The sequence below is a fragment of the Misgurnus anguillicaudatus genome, chromosome 2 (genome assembly GCF_027580225.2).
Source record: "Misgurnus anguillicaudatus chromosome 2, ASM2758022v2, whole genome shotgun sequence".
Classification (NCBI taxonomy): Eukaryota; Metazoa; Chordata; class Actinopteri; order Cypriniformes; family Cobitidae; genus Misgurnus; species Misgurnus anguillicaudatus.
This window is the reverse complement of record NC_073338.2, coordinates 8,230,055-8,247,942: the sequence shown is the minus strand read 5'-3', so window position 1 is coordinate 8,247,942 and position 17,888 is coordinate 8,230,055. Positions and strand designations below refer to the sequence as shown.

Sequence of the window (17,888 nt, the reverse complement as noted above, 5' to 3'; positions counted from 1 at the left end):
TAAACAGTGTTTTTTATTTTTTAATATACATTATTTTATAAAAGTAAGTAAATATTTTTTTAACCTTATTAGGCTTTGAATTATTAACTAAGGCCTATTAAAACTAACAAATGTAATTCCTGAACATTTATAAACTATTATAAAAAATGTACCAACAGTAAGTGTTTCTGTTTTTATTTATTTTTGACTGTTTTCAGTCATAGTATTGACTTTATTATGTTCCTTTTTGTTATTCCACCGTTTTAATGAATTTGCTATTATATTTAGAAAAATATTAATAAGTGAAAGTGATCCTAAAACATTTGGATGGGTAGTCAATGTTACATAAGCTAGTTGGACAGTAAAAATAAATAATACTGCTCTATGTATAAGCAAGCAAGATAATAATGTATTATACTTCATATATATTTCATATAGAAGTGTACATACTTGTATCCTCTGTAATTTCTCCTCATCTTTCCTCTTTTCCTAACCTGGACACTTTGATGGGTCATTTTCTCATCCGTAGTTTAATATTAAACTGTTGCACTACATCTCCCACTGCGGTGTCTCCATTAGAAGCTGTGACTTGATGTGAACTACGGTAATAACCGCACAGCAGCTCTTCTCTGAGTAACAGAGTAATAGTCTCCACCCAGAAGTAACAAATCTTCTCTGGACAAACACTACAAAGTCGCGATCAGATGAACTGATCGCATTGTGACAATGATATGATTGACGCGAGAGGAATTAAAATCCGATCACGCATTCCGTTACCCTCGCCATCACGGTGCGCGCACTCATGGCTGCTTAGCAACGGGTGACGCGATCCCACCCTGCGCAACCTCCGCTCCCAAGCAAGCACTTTGAAAAGTAAACATACTTTTAGAAACGCCTCGACTCGTTTTAACTCGCGTTGTTAGACGCGACATGTGACCGGACCCTTAAACGTTTAAAAAAAAAACAAATTTAAATAAAAATCTTTCTGGGGGCCAGATTACGTTATATTGTGTACGGGTGACGCGGGCCACAGAGTGGGGGAGGGCGGGCCGCAAATGGCCCGCGGGCCGGGAGTTTGAGACCACTGAGTTAGGGCATCCACATTGGGATCCGTGATGCCAATATTTTGTTCAAAATCACAAAATTTAGAAAACAGTTGTGCAATTTCATCAATGGTACTTTGGAAATAATCATTTAATTTAGTTGCTAGGCTGAGAGGCTCTGATACCAATTCATTGGCAAATTTGAGTTCAAGGTCTTTATCAGCATTATGTTTTTTTTACCAAGAAGTTTGTCAATATTTTCCCAAATTAGCTTGCAATTTCCTTTGGCACCATTAATTACAGTCATGAAAAAATAAGCTTTTGCCATTCTCAGAGTTTGTGTGACTTTATTCCTTGCAGATACAAAATTAAATCGATCAGTAGTTAATCCAGATTGTAATGATTTTTTGAGTAATTTGTCTCTGAGTGACATAAGCTGTTTACATTCACTATTGATCCAAGGAAGGGAATAAACTCGTCTCTTTAGATGACTCACTTTCTGATACTGAGATAGAACCCCTTTAATGGAGGAGTATAGTAGATCACAACATTTATTAGTGTCATCACAAGAAAGTATGCTAGACCAATCAAGATTATTTAGAGCTGCAGTTAAATGTTGTTCTTGGTTCTTTGGAATAAATGTTATTTTTATATTGGTGCTTTTACTAACACTTCTCAATCGTTTTTTTGTCAGTTTTCTATAGAAGAATATGGCATTGTGGTCAGACAAGCCAGTCAAGAAATTGTATGTCTTTATCATTTTATCTGTTTTATTAGAGAACACCAAGTCGATTAAAGTTTTAGAGTAATTTGTTATTCTAGTGGGATATCTGATCATTTGTGTTAGTCCAAAATTATCTGTAATTTCTTTCAGTTTCTTTCTATCACTTTTATTGTCCCAATTTACATTTAAATCTCCCATTAGAATAACCTCATTATTAAAATCACAACAACTCAAAAGTGCCTTAAATTGATCATAAAAATCTACTTTTGCTGAAGGTGGGCGATAAAGACATAAAACAGTAAATGACATTTCTGCTGAGAGTAACACTTTAACTCCAACACATTCAATTAGGATTTCATTAGGCCAGATTATTTGTTTACATTTTAGAGAGTCCTTTATATACAATAACACCCCTCCCCCCTTTCCTTGGTATCTATCCTTTCTAAAGACATTGTAGCCTTGTAATGATACCACTGCTTGTGGGGAAGAGGGTTTAAGCCAAGTTTCAGAAAATCCCATGAAATCTACATTTGAATTTAAAAGAAGATGCTCCAGTTGATCCCTCTTAGGGGCCATACTGCGTATATTTAGATGGCCACCTAGGAGCCCTTTGTTTTTACACTGTGGATCCCATATAGTCCTGGCTTGATTAAGAGTCTGAAATAACTTACACGATCGATGTTTTTTAAATACAGGGTTCCTCTGAATACGTATGGGTGTGATGGGTTGTGGTGACATACTGGGTTTAGTTGTAATAGGGTCCTGCCGTGGTGGTGTTAGCCCAGGGAGCTGCCGTGGTCCCGGTAGCAGAGGTAGGAGTGGAGTTAGCCCTTGAAGCTGCTGTGTCATTAACCCAGTGGGCTGCTGAAGCCTGGGTAGCAGAGATGGAAATAGCCCAGGAAGTTGCTGTAGCCCAGGTAGCACAGGGGGTATTAACCCATGGAACTGCTGTAGCCCAGGTAGCAGTGGTGGATTTAGCAGAGGTGGTATTAACCCAGGGAGCTGCTGTAGCCCAGGTAACAGTGGTGGTATTAGCAGAGGTGGTATTAGTCCAGGGAGCTGCTGTAGCCCAGGTAGCAGAGGTGGTATTAGTCCAGGGAGCTGCTGTGGCCCAGGTAGCAGTGGTGGTTTTAGCAGAGGTGGTATTAACCCAGGGAGCTGCTGTAGCCCAGGTAGCAGAGATGGTGTTGGCAGTTGTAGCTGTAGCTGTAGCACAGGACTCAAAACAGGTCCAGGGTTTTGCTCCACATCACCAGCCAGAAGTATAATCATTAAAAGATTCACAACCCCAAGGAATGATCTAGATGATGTTTGATCAAGTTTACCTGGAGGTGGCCTAGCATATCCACAGTCCAGGATTCTTGCATACAAAAAATATTTGCTCCTCTTTGCTGGGTAAAGAGTTAAGTTATCCATTTTCATATCCATTTTCCTTGGACATGTTAGACTCAAGAGGAGGTAGAAGGATAGGAGAAGACCTACCAGGCATGGTAAAAACCAAGGGGTTTTGATATTCTTTTGTGGCAAACACACAGGACCTGCAAAACAGAGTGGCTGCACCCTGGCGGCCATCTTGTATCTGTATTGATCAAAGGTCCTGCAATTTCCTATGTAACCAGATTCTTAATAGGTACCCCCGTGGATAAAACCAGATCAAGAGTATGCCCATGACTGTTTGTGGCATCAAGAACAAATTGTGTTAAATTAAAAGAGTCAATAAGATCAGTGAACTGCTGACCGAAAGGGTTTGACGAGCAGCATACATGAATATTAAAATCCCCAAAGATTAAGAAGTTATCCGTAATGATGTGTGAGCAAAAATCAGCGAAGCCCAGAGTGACGTCCTTGTTATATTTAGGAGGACGATAAATAAGAGTGCAGTATAGGGTCTGTGCCAGGTTAAAGTCCAATGTCTAGGTGTGCGTAAGGTCTACGCCGTAGGTTATCCATTGCCACTGCTTAGCTTTGCGTAACCTGACGCGCACCTCGCCAAATTTTTTACAGCGCGCCAGTTCTACGCAGACCGCAAGCGCTGTGATTGGTCCACTAGAACCTCTCTTGTCAGGTAAAAAACTGCGTCATAGGTATTTCCGCTTGCGGCGTTGAGAACAAAGATGGGCCAAGTTGAGGAGTAATTTAGCTGAAACTGCAACAGAAGTTGCTGTTTCTTCTTCGTTTGTGAGTTAAACTTGCAAAGCTACTTCTTCATTGACGATTGCACTGCTACTGGGGTACACGCATGGATACTGCCTACCAGCGGTCTGCATGTGTGTTTGCATGTCAACGAGGACGACTACACAGAGGTATATATGAAAACCAACGTGTATCCTTAGCCATCGTGGCTACGCTGTAGGATGTACGCACAACTATAATGAGCCCTTAAGTTTGAACACCTGTACCTCAAAGTAAGTATATCCCCCTGCTGATACAACAGAACATTTAAAATGGTCTTTAAACAGTGTAGCCACCCCCCACCCTGAACAGATAGTCTTGGGGTGTTTAAAACATTATAGTTTGTGGGTAATAGCTTCGTAAGAAAACAGTTGTCTGTCGGTTCAAGCCATGTCTCAGTTATAGGAAAATAACAGAAAATCCAAGTCTTTAGAAACCATGAAGTCACAAAGTATGAAAGTTTTGTTTCTCACTGACCTCACATTTAACAAAGCAGCGTTGACTCCAATGAAAGCCAACGGGTAATTATGAGTACTGTAGATCCATTACATAGCGGTGAGCCGATGGTCCATTTGCTTATGAGGCTTTACCCACAAACGCAGAGTAATAGCCAAAGGCCGAGCAGGATAGACCGGTCGAAGCCAAGCCGATATTCCATTCATGCACGTAACATACAAGGTAACAATAACAGACAACTGGCAGGGGAAAGGAGAGGAACATGTATACTGGAACTGATAAAGGTGATTGCTAGAAGGTGAGGATGATTGAAGACAAGACACAGGTGAGGGGGCTTGGAGGATCATGGGAAATGGATTCCAAGTGACGACATGGAAAATGGAAACAGGCAGAGAGAGCATGCAAGTTTAACACATTCACTGATGTTATGCTTTTAAAAATATTAGATCTAGTGTGGTTTAGTCATCTTTATTTTGGGGAATTAATTATTGCAGGGCTTAACACTAAGGATTTTTTCCTACTGACCTGGTCACTTGTCCCACCCTAAAAAAGTTCTACATAAAACAGGCCTGATTATTGTTTCAATTGTTTTTCACCTGTGTGATCTTAATATAGCCTGGTTCTACCAGACTCTCGTACATTTCATTTGTACAAAGAGTCTGGCCTCTCTCCATTGAGAAATGTTTACTTCCTTGTAGGCGGGTTCTCTGTTAAAGTTCAACCCTATTGGATCTGCCCAGAGTCACTCAGGATCTGCTATAGCCAATTGCTAACGTGTAATTAACAAAACGCCACTCCAGTCGTTGACGCACAAAGACACACAATGTCATCATTTTCAGCCACTCCCTCGGTTTGCTGATTGGTCCTACAGAAATTTGATTTCTCAAAACGATAGAATAGACCGAAATCCCAGACGTAGTACTTAAGGAAAATGAAATTGAGCGGAAGTGCGTAGGAGGGCGCAGCCAGGCTACTCTTAATAGGGTTACGACACCAAAATCTAGTTTGTATACATTTCAAATATTGTTAAAAACAAGTTAACGGTAACATAAAAACAAATGATCAAATTATGAGCAACAGCACAAATAAAAACAACAGAACAAACATACAAATGAAATAAAACTGCTGTTCAGGTTTTTCAGGTATAGAAACTGAATTCAAAGTAATAAAGAGTAAACCCAGATAGCAAAATTGCTGTGGCCCAGATCTGGCTCACATCTGACACTCTCATCTGGCCCACATGGCATGAAATGATGGCACTTGAGTGGTCCACCCTTTTTTCCAGATCTTTACCACAAGCAAACCACAGAAATGCCACATGTCAGCCAAGCACAAAGCAAATAATGCAGATCTGGCCCAAATCTGTGTAATAGTTGATTTAAATTTTGGGCCAGATTCGGCCCAGTTCCAACACCTTTCTCCGGCCCACGCCTGGCAAAGAGTGATGGCACGTGTGTGGTCCACTCCTGTTTGACACATCTCAACCACGAGCAAGCCAGAGTGATGCCACAATCAGAGTATGAATCTCAACCATGTGGACCACACGGTTGCGAATGAAAAACTTCATGCTACAATGCGACATGGATAAACAATTAACTTTTTACAATGTTCTTTGTCACCATAGTTGAGATTCATAGTCTGATTCTTGATGTTTGTATGTCCCAAATAAAAATCAATTAATTTTTTTCCAAAATTTCTAAAACTTCTTAATGACAAATCTGATTAGATAATTAATTAGACAATGATTTTTGTCATTATATACCAACCAACACAGAATTGCACTATTAACTTTACATTACCATAACAAATGTGTTTTATACACACAAAGTAAGGCAAACAGGAAAAACGAGTGAAGAAGTTAAGGGTCCAACTAAAACAAACACTAATCACAATAATTGTGACTTAAAATTAAACAAAACATCAACATCTAAACCTAAAAAGTGAATTGTGTTTTCTACAGCAATATTTTTACTGAACGTTCAGAAATCATCTTTTATAACAGTTTTAAAATAATGAAATGCAATGTTTCTCTATCATTTACATAACAAGCAAACAAGTCAATATGAAAAATAGTTGTTGTTTTAAACATTGTGTGAACATTAAAACAGGACATAACAATATCTTTGCCAAAACTGGCCCGGATATGTTTTTAAAGAACTGGGCCACATTTGCTACATCATATATGGGCCACTAAAGACTCACACCCACATGAGCCAGTGCTTACTGTGCCATATCTTTGCCAAAACTGCCCCGGATATGTTTTAAAAGAACTGGGCCAAATTTGCTACATCATATATGGGCCACTTCAGACTCACACCCATATGAGCCGGTGCTTACTGTGCCATAACTTTGCCAAAACTGGCCCGGATATGTTTGTAAAGAACCAGGCCACATTTGGTTTATTCCAAAATTAAACCATGTCTGTTGTGCAGCATTTTTGCCAAAGGTGGCCCATATTTGTTGTTTGATATTGCAGCCATATTCACTATTTGTCGGATGGGCCACGTTAGGTTGATATTCAGATGACATGTTGCTGTGGGCACCGCATTTTGCCTAAAAACAACTTTAGGATCACATCCCTTTTATTTGGGCCATAAGAAGACCAGCAGTGCCGCATCTTTGCCTGAAGTGGCCCACATGTGCTTGCTATCTGGGAAGTATAATACTGCATTCACTGTAAATTAAATGTAGATGTATCCCTAATAAACCATTGTTCATTGTTGTTTAAATTAATCTTAATTAACATTAATTTTAAGGTATATCTGATCAGCTGTCTCTTTAAGATCTACTGTAATGCACAGATACAATATACTGTTTCACATGCATTTTATTTTTGAACTGTACTTAAGACATAATTGACAGTGTTAACAAGGATAAATGCGGCACTGAGATAATTTTGGGTAAGTGCAAGAAGATGTGAACTCCAGATGTGGACACGAAACCTCTTAAACAGTGCATAAGTAGCGTATTGAAATTTTTGTCATATTGTCTTTGCTTGAATAGTAGGTTGCTAGTACCAGTGATTGTGAAATATCAGAGAGGAGCTGTGACAGCAGTTATGAACATGAGCTTGTTTGTGCTGCTTCTGCTGTCAGGTTGGTGTCATTTAAATCTTTTTTTCTTAAGTATATGTGTGCACATGGATATATTTAGACATGTTCATTTTAACAGGACTTCTGTTCAGTGCTTCTGGTCTTTTGCGAAATTATCAGTACATAAACATAAATATGACATGGACAGATGCTCAGAGTTACTGTAGAGAGAGAAACAGTGATCTGGCTACTGTAGACTCGATGGATGATGTGTACAGGATAATAAATTCAGTGAATGATGGGTACAGAGGATCAGTGTGGATTGGACTGCAGACGGCAATCCAGAGCCGTTGGGTTTGGTCAAATGGAGAAGATACCATTTCACAGTACAATGCATGGAACAGAGGAGCACCTTATGGAACTGGAGATTGTGTTTCAAATTACAATAATGCTTGGTACTCTAATCGGTGTGAAACCTACTATAGTATAGCGTGTTACAATGGTAAGTAGTCAGCTTATTGAGTTTGTTAACATTCAGTTTATCTAAGAGGAGCTGAAATGTGTTTTTATTTTGCATCTCTCAATAGCAAGTACTGGATATGTCAAAATAAATTCTTTGAAAAACTGGACAGATGCTCAGACTTACTGCAGACGGTATCACACTGATCTGGCCACTGTCCACAACTCTCAAGAGCAGCAACAGCTACATGCAGTTCTTGGAAGTCCTCCTAGCTTCTGGATCGGTCTGTACTCAGACTCTTGGCAGTGGTCTGATCAGTGGAACCTCACCTTTAAAAACTGGGCAGCAGGACATCCATTGGGGAAATATGGTAACTGTGCTGCTATGTCAACAACTGACTCTGGGAAATGGGTTCGATACAGCTGTGACCAAAAGTACAATTTCATCTGCAATGGAGGTGAGTTTAACAAATGAACTTTTCAGCAGCACAAAGGCCATGGGTTAAAATACAGTGGACACACATAATAATTAAAACAAGTTAAACTTAAATACACAAAAGATAAAAGTGTGCAAATTGTAAACCATATAAAGCAAACAATAACTGTGGGATCACACCAGACGCGAGTTTAACGATTTGCGTGAGTAAATTACATACAAAGGCAATGCAAAGATACGATCAGACACGTCCTCACATGGGGGGATGCGAATGGCGCAATATAGGCGGTGCGGTTTCCATGAAAACACGCACTATTCGCCTCAAACGCGTCTTTGCCCAAGTTGAAAGTATTCAACTTGAGCGAAAAATTCGCAAGACACAAAGTTAAATCCCGTGAGTAATCGAGTAACGCCCAGTGTTTTGTTGTGTACATAGCAAAACTGTTATAAACTGATACCACATATATATATACAAAAAAATGTATAGGATATTTGTTTTGCCTAAGCAGTTTAGTTTAATGCTACACTTTTGTTTTAGTTTTTTTGTTCAAACACAACTGAAATTTGCACTGTATTTGCACTTTCTATTATGTGACCTGTCTTATTATGTGTATGTGTGGGTATGATTCTGTGTGAGGGCATGATTTGAGGAATGGTATGGAAGTTTTTGTTATATACTGTATGTACCAGGAGTAGCACTTTAAATTTCGTTGTAACAACATCTGTAATGGTTTTTATGATGACAAAAATGATGATGATGATCTTAAAACTATGAAAGGACTGAGTTCCCACTATGGTTTGCTTGCATGACAAATGAAGACACTAAATGTTAAAATTAAGTACTAAACTGTGTGTTTTAAACAAGATGAAGGTTATCATGACGTCCCAGCCAACAATTTGATCTCTCAGTGAAGTCACCAAGATCCTCATAATGTGGTCACTAGTGATGCGCGGGTCGTCTCGTAACTCGCACACTGCACACTCACGGTGAGCTCATACTACCCATAAAGCACATGATATACAAAGTTCCAGATGTCGCTTAAAGAGCTTATATGGGTTTCCTAATTGCTAATTCTCAAAACCATTTAATTGCAAATTATATCCAGCAAATAAACAAAAAAGTGAGAGAGACATGAATGTCTCTGCATTTAACCTATCAACTGAGAAATCCATGCACTGCAAGTCATGAACACACGCAAATACAGGCAGCAACTATCACTGCAACACCCCAACATTTCAATCACTTCCTGTCAGTTGTGGGAATCAGACTACCAACCTCTGGGTTACAAAGAAGTCTGACTCTCTAACCACTAGGCCATGATACTTAGAAAACAAAAATCTGTGATTCCCGGTCATTTTACCGCCAATCTGTGTGAGCTTTCTAGAACCTTTATCTATAGGCATGTTGCTCCCATAACTTTGATGTTGACATTTTATATGGTATACACACCATGTATGGGGGGTATAAAATGCTGTGTAGAAAGTGTCCTAAATTTGATCCTATGATCATTCCTATACTATTTCTTAGAAATTATAGGTAAGAAGGGTGACATTCTACTCTTGGGCCAACATTTTCCAGACATATATGTGCTGTCCTGCTATGACAGAATGAGTTTGCCATGCCCTTATATTATGACCATGGTATGAGTGCACAGTGAGTGTGGTACGACCTCGCAATGTGAGTTCACTCATACTATTGTCCCGATACACTCACTGTACGCTTATATCATGGTCACAATGTGAGGTCACAGTACACTCACTGTAAGCTCATACTGTGGTCAAGATGTAAGGTCACAGTACACTCATTGTGTGCTCATATTATGCTCAAGATTTGGGGTCACTGTACCTGTGTACACAACCTTGTGTTGCATTGCCTCCTCTTAATCTGCTCAAACTTTTTGAAATCTCAGTGAGCTCACATATACTGTAGCTCACACTGTGATGATCACAGTGACATCACACTATTCTCATACGAGGATAATCATGAGATCTCACATGTTGACTGGTATGTTATTGTTTGTTGTTCCTTACTGTTAAAATTCTGAAGTTATTTGTTATGTATAAGTTTTTGAGGATTACTATAGTTGTGAAGTGTGTGTGTTTCACTTAGGTTTAGGATGAGCATTAGCATTCTGGCATGTTTGCGGCTTTACTCAATAAGTAATCATGATTCATGTGCATATAGTCATATAGTAAACTGATTGGTGTGTCCTGTCAGCACCATTCATCATATATGTTAAAAAATAAAGAAATGTTTATTTTTTTTAAATTGTCCAACAAAAGCAAGTAAAGTTAAATGGCTCAACACAAATGTAGTTTTTAACATGAATTAAAACAAATTTAGTTGAGTGAACATGAGCTAATGTTTAGATAAAGCAATTCAATAGTTTGTCTGGGCATTCAGATCTTAATGATTAATGGTAAACAAACTTGGCTTGCTGTCCTCGAAGGGAGCTCTGCAGCTGAGTTCTGAATCTTTAGAGAAAGCGAACTCGGGGGTTGAACTCAGAGAGGGGCTCGAGCCCCAAGTTCAACCCCCAAAAAGAATGTTTGAGGGACAGCTAACTGGGCAGGTGCTAAAGATGATACTCATAAATGACAATACGTATAGTGAAGTAGAAAAAAAACTTTAAACTCTGCGTGACTAAATTACTGTACAGTACAACACAGTAAGCGCGCATCAGAATCTAAACCGTGGCTGGTAAGTCCTTATCAATAATTTTGTATATTTCTATTGTGCTTGTGAGTTTGCTCTTACATACTTGTAACGTTCATACCACAGTTATATGATAAAAAAGCTTTGTTGAGTGTTGGACCTTTCAAACGCAATTTGCCTAAATTACCGTATACAACACAGTAAGCGGGCATCAAAATCGAAATTGTGGCTGGTTATTCCTTCCTTATCACTAACTTTGTATATTTCTATTCTTATATTACATATCGCCGTTTAATGTTTTAAGTAAATTAAAACAGTTAAACATACATGTTTAGACACATATGTTACAACAGGACATATCAAGCGGCTCTAACAAAACAATAGTAAAACGCAGTAGCTTAAATAAAGAATTTTTTTTTTACCTACTATGTGTAATGCTGTGTCATTTTTGTCACATCCAATATTAGTGGTGCTTTTAATCACAGTCTCTCTGCAAATCCAGCATCGACTTGTGGCTTCTTTGAATGAAAAGCGCTACGTTTTATTTTGTACCACCAAACTTGCTCGTATAACTACTCGTCTTAAATAGGAAAAACGTTGATGTGCTTGGTCACTTCCAACTTCATCTCTAAATGGTACCATTGAATGAATGGGGCCAAGCCAAATGCTATCGAAGCGTCGCAGGCAGCGCGCTCCAGCGCCTACGTGCACGCACACAGATGACAGAGGGATGCATCAACAACTCCCAGTCAAGGCAATAACACACTTTAACATTGAAAATGAGTAAACTATTCCTTTAATTCAAGAAAATTTTTTTTTTGCCTGTTTTAAAAAGCTTACTCTCACCCCTGACACTTCTTAAAATAAAACTTTCCCATATAATTTTTTGCCTCCGTCAGGCTCCGTGTTTAATATTACCCAAGAAGTTCACATTGGAAAACTGCGCACACTCAAGATTTGTATTATGGAAAGTTGGGTAATAAAGTTTGCCCTCTTGTAACAGAAGGCTTTTAAACTAAATGTAAGAAGGAAATTTGCTGATCAAACCTACGAAGAGTGCACAGATTATCTTTCGATCAAAAGCGCATGGGGGTTGCGTCTGTGACTTCATTTTTTGCCCAGGTGTGGGAGTGGAACGGATGCGAGGTAATGGTCAACGATTTACCGAGAGTGGGTGGGATTGGGAAAACAGCTAGCCAGCACAGGGCTCTACTATATGCTTTATAAAGATTACATTCGGTCCATAGACAACCTGAATGTAAATTACTTAATCAAGCCATTCCATATTCCTTTAAATTCATTTAAGCTTGTTTGATGATGAACTATCTTCTTGTACAATTGCTGTTACATTCATTTCAGTTAAACATTCATGAAATAATGACAAAATTGCTAATGGCTACAGTAAAATATAATGATTAAAACTGAAAGTAACAGATGCGCATGACGTTGCCGTTGTCAAACAGCGTTTACGTTTTTTCCTAACCCAAACAAGTTGACATTAAAAAGTCTTGAACTACATAAAAAGTTGTGAACACAACCTCTGACATCACTACTGCGGTAATGAGAGCGGGGACTAAAATGAATGCTGCGGCAGTGGTATTTAAAAATATATCCCAGGTTGATGGGAGTGCTGGAGCTCATCATGTGGAGACGTGATTCTGGGAAAGGGCACGGCCAAATGCCGGCAAAATTGCAGCTGGACCCGGAGGCCTGAAGGCTGCCTTATATACGCCCATAATGATGATTGACAGACCTGATTGTTTAGGCTCCTCTCAAACCTACATTTAGGACTACAATTCAATTATGTGGAAATATGTGTCCGAATATTATTAAATTATTAATTTAAACCAACAAGCATATACATGTGTATATAACTTCCCTTTGTATTTCAGCAGTCAGTAGACAGATTGTCAGACTGAACTTCTCCAATGATGGGAAACAAAACTTGAATGATCCTTTGGTACAGGCTGCCATTCTTAATGAGGTTTGTCTCCCGTCTTGTCATTAGATTCATGTTAATGTGTTGGATACCCAAAATTTTAATTAGTGTAGCTTGCAAAGACACGTATTGCTAATATTATTTATGATAATCTCCCTCTGCCCATAACTTCAAAAGAAAATGATAACTGTGTAATTTAACAATGGTCCCGTACACACTGCATATTAATTCTGTTGTCACTTCACCTTTTAATGCTTAACCCTGTTCTGTACACACAGAGTTCAATAATTTACGGGACTGACAACCGCATTCTACAACTGAATTAACTCTTGCAAAATGCAGGTAGTGACAACCGCATTTACTGAAATTCTGCTTAGTGTGTACATAACCAAACTGAACAACTAGTAGTTAATTAAGTGTTTAAACGTTCATCATAAACAGGACAGGTCTCTCTTCTGAAAAAAAATCATTCCTAGAAGGGGAAAAAGTCTTCTGTATGCGCGGTTCAGAAAATGACAGAGGCACAAGCGTTTGCTGACTAGTGTTACCAAATCTTGCACTAAAAAAACAGCAAACAAGAAAAATCCAATAATAAACTGAAATAAATCTAAATGCTTTACCTCAAATATCAAAATATTAAGACCGGCACATTCACACTTTATAAGACCAAAAACTTGATCGCTTCATGAGCCAAAAGCCATAAACGGTTAAGCGCCAAAACGATATTTACGTACAAAAAAGATGAGGACCTGGCAACACTGCAAGACAGCGTGCTGTGAAGCAGCCTCACAAAAGCGTACAAAACACAACGCCAAGATGGAGGCTTATTTCAAAACACAACGCTGTTAAATTATTTTGTTCAAAGCTGTGAATGACAAGCACCCGAGACGGCAGAACGTTGCTATGGTTATTTCTGTGTCAAGCATTACATTTTCGGGAGTGAGTCTTGTTCTGTACAGACATGAAATTAACATTTAGGGGATTCACTCCCGCATTTAAATGCGGTTGTCACTACCGAAAGTTTGCAGTGTATACGAGACCAATAAGAGTTTAAATAACCAGCCAGGGCTTGACATAATGGAGAGATAAATGGGAAAAAAAAATCTGGTTTATATATTTTTTTAATTAATCAAATTTTAAGTTATTATGTAAGGGTAACTACATGGCAAACACCCATTTTTTATAATTTGACCACTGTATGAATATGTCTGACTGTCTTTTTAGTTTATTACTATTAGTGTGTGATGGCACACAACTTACTCTGCCAAATGTTTAAATGTAAGTTTTACGCACAGACCTCTTAAAGGCCGAATCATTTTTGAAATGTCACTTAGAAAGAACATGCTTCAGTCAAGTGCCTTAAATAAACTTTTAACTCCCTTACTTAATTGAGACCTGTTAATCTAACATGATTTACTTTTTATCATGTTAAAACTAACTAACTACAGTAGCATAAATTCTTCACATAGTCCTAACTGGAATAATTTGAGTTGTATTACTATCAGTTCTACTGCTGATGATTCTCTGGGGAGCTCCATACAAAGTCATGTAATTTCCTAGCCAATCTATGTGCATGTGCAGTGAAATTACTTTTAATAAAAGTGTTTTTAGCACTATTTGAGCTTAAGAAATAATTATGATTCAGTTGATGTTTGGGTCAATTGTTGGTCAGAGATATGTTGTTTAACTCATTCACCGCCAGCCTTTTTGAGAAAAGTTGCCCACCTGCATTTTTGTGATTTTAAAAAAAGTTTCACAAAATTCCTTGCAGGAAAAATTATCTTCTAAAAATATATAAACATACAACTTATATCAAATTAAAGAACACACCCTCCGCTTTCAAACAAACAATAAACAAGCAAACAAACAAACAAACAAAATGGGGAAAAAACGTTTCATTATAATTTAATCAATTTTTTTAAGGTAAGTGGTTGCAATCAATTTATTTAAGCTACATTTAAACAAAAAAGATTAGTAATGTAAAATAAAATATAAAACTTTTGTTTAAATGTAGCTTATATAAATTGATTGCAACCACTTACCTTAAAAAATTGATTAAATTCAATGAATCATTTTTTTCAGTGTATTTACTTTTTCCGCTTAATTTAACCACTGAAATATTTATATTTCTCTTCAAAAATACAACATTTTGAGCAAAAAGCTTAAAAAAAAAATGTGTTTTTGTAAAGGAATTTATGTTAGAGATCAGACTCAGAATGACTATCAAACATAAAGGGGTGGTTTCCCGGACAGGGATTAGACTAGTCCTAGACTAAAATAAATATAAGAGCTGTCCAAACTGAAAACAACATGCACTGACATATCTTAAAATACATCAGTGCCCTTTGTTTTTCCTTAAAATGCACGCCAGTATGTTTTTAGTAAGGCATGTTTATTCAAACTAGTTATATTTCATAATTAAACTAAGGCCTAGTCCTTCAAACAACTAAACTCTTCAGGACATTGGCCCTCTAGGACCCGGAATTCCCTAATGCTGGCGTAGATAGCAGTTAGTCATGAATGATTCAGTCAAGTTTTTTTAACATGTATTATTTTGTTAAACTTAAAACTTATCTGTTAGGATTCCTCTGTGTGAAGTATAAGTAAATAAGTAGATTTTACATGTTTATTTAAATTTAAGAGAACTTATTTCAATCACGTGGAACCAATTGTACACTATTGAATCACATAAATCCATTATCATTATCATTATTATTAGTATGTGATGTGTACCCTATTGTGTCATGATTATTTAAGTTTTGATTTTTTCTTGCTGGTCTTCAGATAAATATAAAGCTAGAGAGTCTTGGACTGGAGAACGCACAGATTAACTGGAGAAAGGATGAAGATGGAGAGGTGTTTCATCTCAGCAAACGTACAGTCACAGTCAATTCAAGTACTACATGTGATAAGCACCCCTGAACTGTGGTTTTTAATGTAAAACTTTAGAACAGCCTCAAGAGAATATAAAACACACATATTTCATATTTAAGCTGTGTTTTTAATCAAGATTGATGTGACAATGAGGTAAATTAATTCTATAGACTTCATACTGTTCAGTACACTAACTTTTCTTATTTTCTAAGCTACTTTATGCCACTGTTAATGCTTTTGGTGTATACAGTAGCATAATGCAAATATTAAATAATGATAGAAATTATCAGGTGAATCTTAGACATCTGTGCATTAGCCTACTGTGTGTGCAACATAATATAAAAAAAAATTATTCTGAGGATTAATGTAAAACTAAACATAATGTAGATTTATATTTTTTAATGAAATAAAATTTGCATTGCAAAATTAGGAAAATATTAGTTACATTTTATTCATTATTGTTAAGTATATAGCATGAAAGTAGCCATTGTATACTGTTATATTTAGAGTAGCAATTTGACAAAAGTTATTTGTTCATTGAAAAAAAGTTACTGTACTTGCTTATGGAAATAAATCTCTCTCTCTCTTGCTCTCTGTCTTTTCTGAAAAAAAAAACTAATGAAAATAAATGTTAACTGTTTAATATAAGAATCAGTCAGCTGTCTGTCTCTCATTTTTATTATAAAACCGGTGAATGGTTGGTTTAATGTGAACAGTAAAGAACTCAGTGTGCTTAAACGTTTACTCACATTGATCTTATTTTTAAAGGCTTACATCTTTTGCCCTATGCAGAAAACATAAAAAATGGTCCTGTCTGGATTCAATTCAATGTGCAGCCATAAATCTTATTGTTGTCCCACATACTAAATAAATCAGATTCCTACATACTGTTCCTTTAATGCGACACACCGAAGCAATTTTGTTTATCCAACACGGCAGCAGACGCAAAGTTAATTTTCGATGCAGTCTTAGATAGTGTTATAAGTAGTTTTGAACGCAAGTTTATAAAAAAAGAGCAACTTTTGGCGTTAAACAATTTCATATCGAAGAAGGATGTTTATTAATATCATATTGTCATTATGCCTGTAGCCTACCTACTGTGGTTGTCACAGTGCCACTAAGTTGTGTTGCTTTTCAATATCAATATACAGCTACCGGTTTAGTTGCATAGCTTTCAGCTGTGCACACTTACCCGATAAAAGATGTTGGCTGTCGGAACTTTTGGGGAAGTCCGCATTTGGTACTCTTTATAAAGTTTGCAGGCGGTCTCTCCAGAACCGCCCATATAAGGGTGTTTCTCCAACGCAAGGATGCGTCCTACAAAGTCTACATATCTTGGCTGCCACGCCATCACTCTTCGTCGAAAGCATCTCAATCAGAAGGATGCTTCAAAGGAAGCCTCTGGTTTGTGCCCATCATTTGACCACTTTTGAACTGTATCCATAGCAAATGTTTAAACTGAGAAATTTTACAATTGTACGCACAAAATGGGCTAATTTCAAATTTGATTTTTGCTACAGGTCTCAAAATAGTTGGGACAGGGCATGTTTACCATGGTGTAGCATCTCCTTTTCTTTTCAAAACAGTTTGAAGACGTCTGGGCGTTGAGGCTATGAATTGCTGGAGTTTTGGTGTTGGAATTTGGTCCCATTCTTGCCTTATATAGGTTTCCAGCTGCTGCAGAGTTCGTGGTGGTCTTTGACGTATTTTTCATTTATTGATGCGCCAAATGTTCTCTATAGGTGAAAGATCTGGACTGCAGGCAGGCCAGTTCAGCACCCGGACTCTTCTACAACGAAGCCATATATATATACATACATAGATACATAGATACATACATGGGTCAAAGACGAGACGTCACCATTTTGGTGTCCGCATCAAATATAATTTAGAAAAGTGATTTTACATACAAAAAAAACATATAAAAAGAAAGTAAAATGTCTACTTTTATGTTTCACATAACTTTTGTGAAAATACAAATACCAAATATTAGTTTAAAAATGATCCCAAGTTTAAAATCGTCATTCAGCGTAATGGTCCGGACTATGATTTTACTAATACATTTTTAAATAAACGTATATAATACCATTTTAAAAAATATTTGCTTCCTTGGCATGT

At 37.4% G+C, this 17,888-nt stretch overlaps 1 protein-coding gene across 1 annotated transcript; it reads left to right on the top strand.

Annotated features, from left to right (window-relative positions):
• Nucleotides 1–6,523: 6,523 nt before the first annotated feature.
• On the top strand, nt 6,524–8,340 carry LOC129441613 (macrophage mannose receptor 1-like). Its single transcript, XM_055201265.2, has 3 exons — nt 6,524–7,469; nt 7,546–7,908; nt 7,994–8,340. The coding sequence occupies exons 1-3, from the start codon at nt 7,433–7,435 to the stop codon at nt 8,338–8,340; spliced, it is 747 nt and encodes a 248-aa protein (XP_055057240.2). The 5' UTR covers nt 6,524–7,432.
• The last annotated feature ends 9,548 nt before the right edge of the window (nt 8,341–17,888 follow it).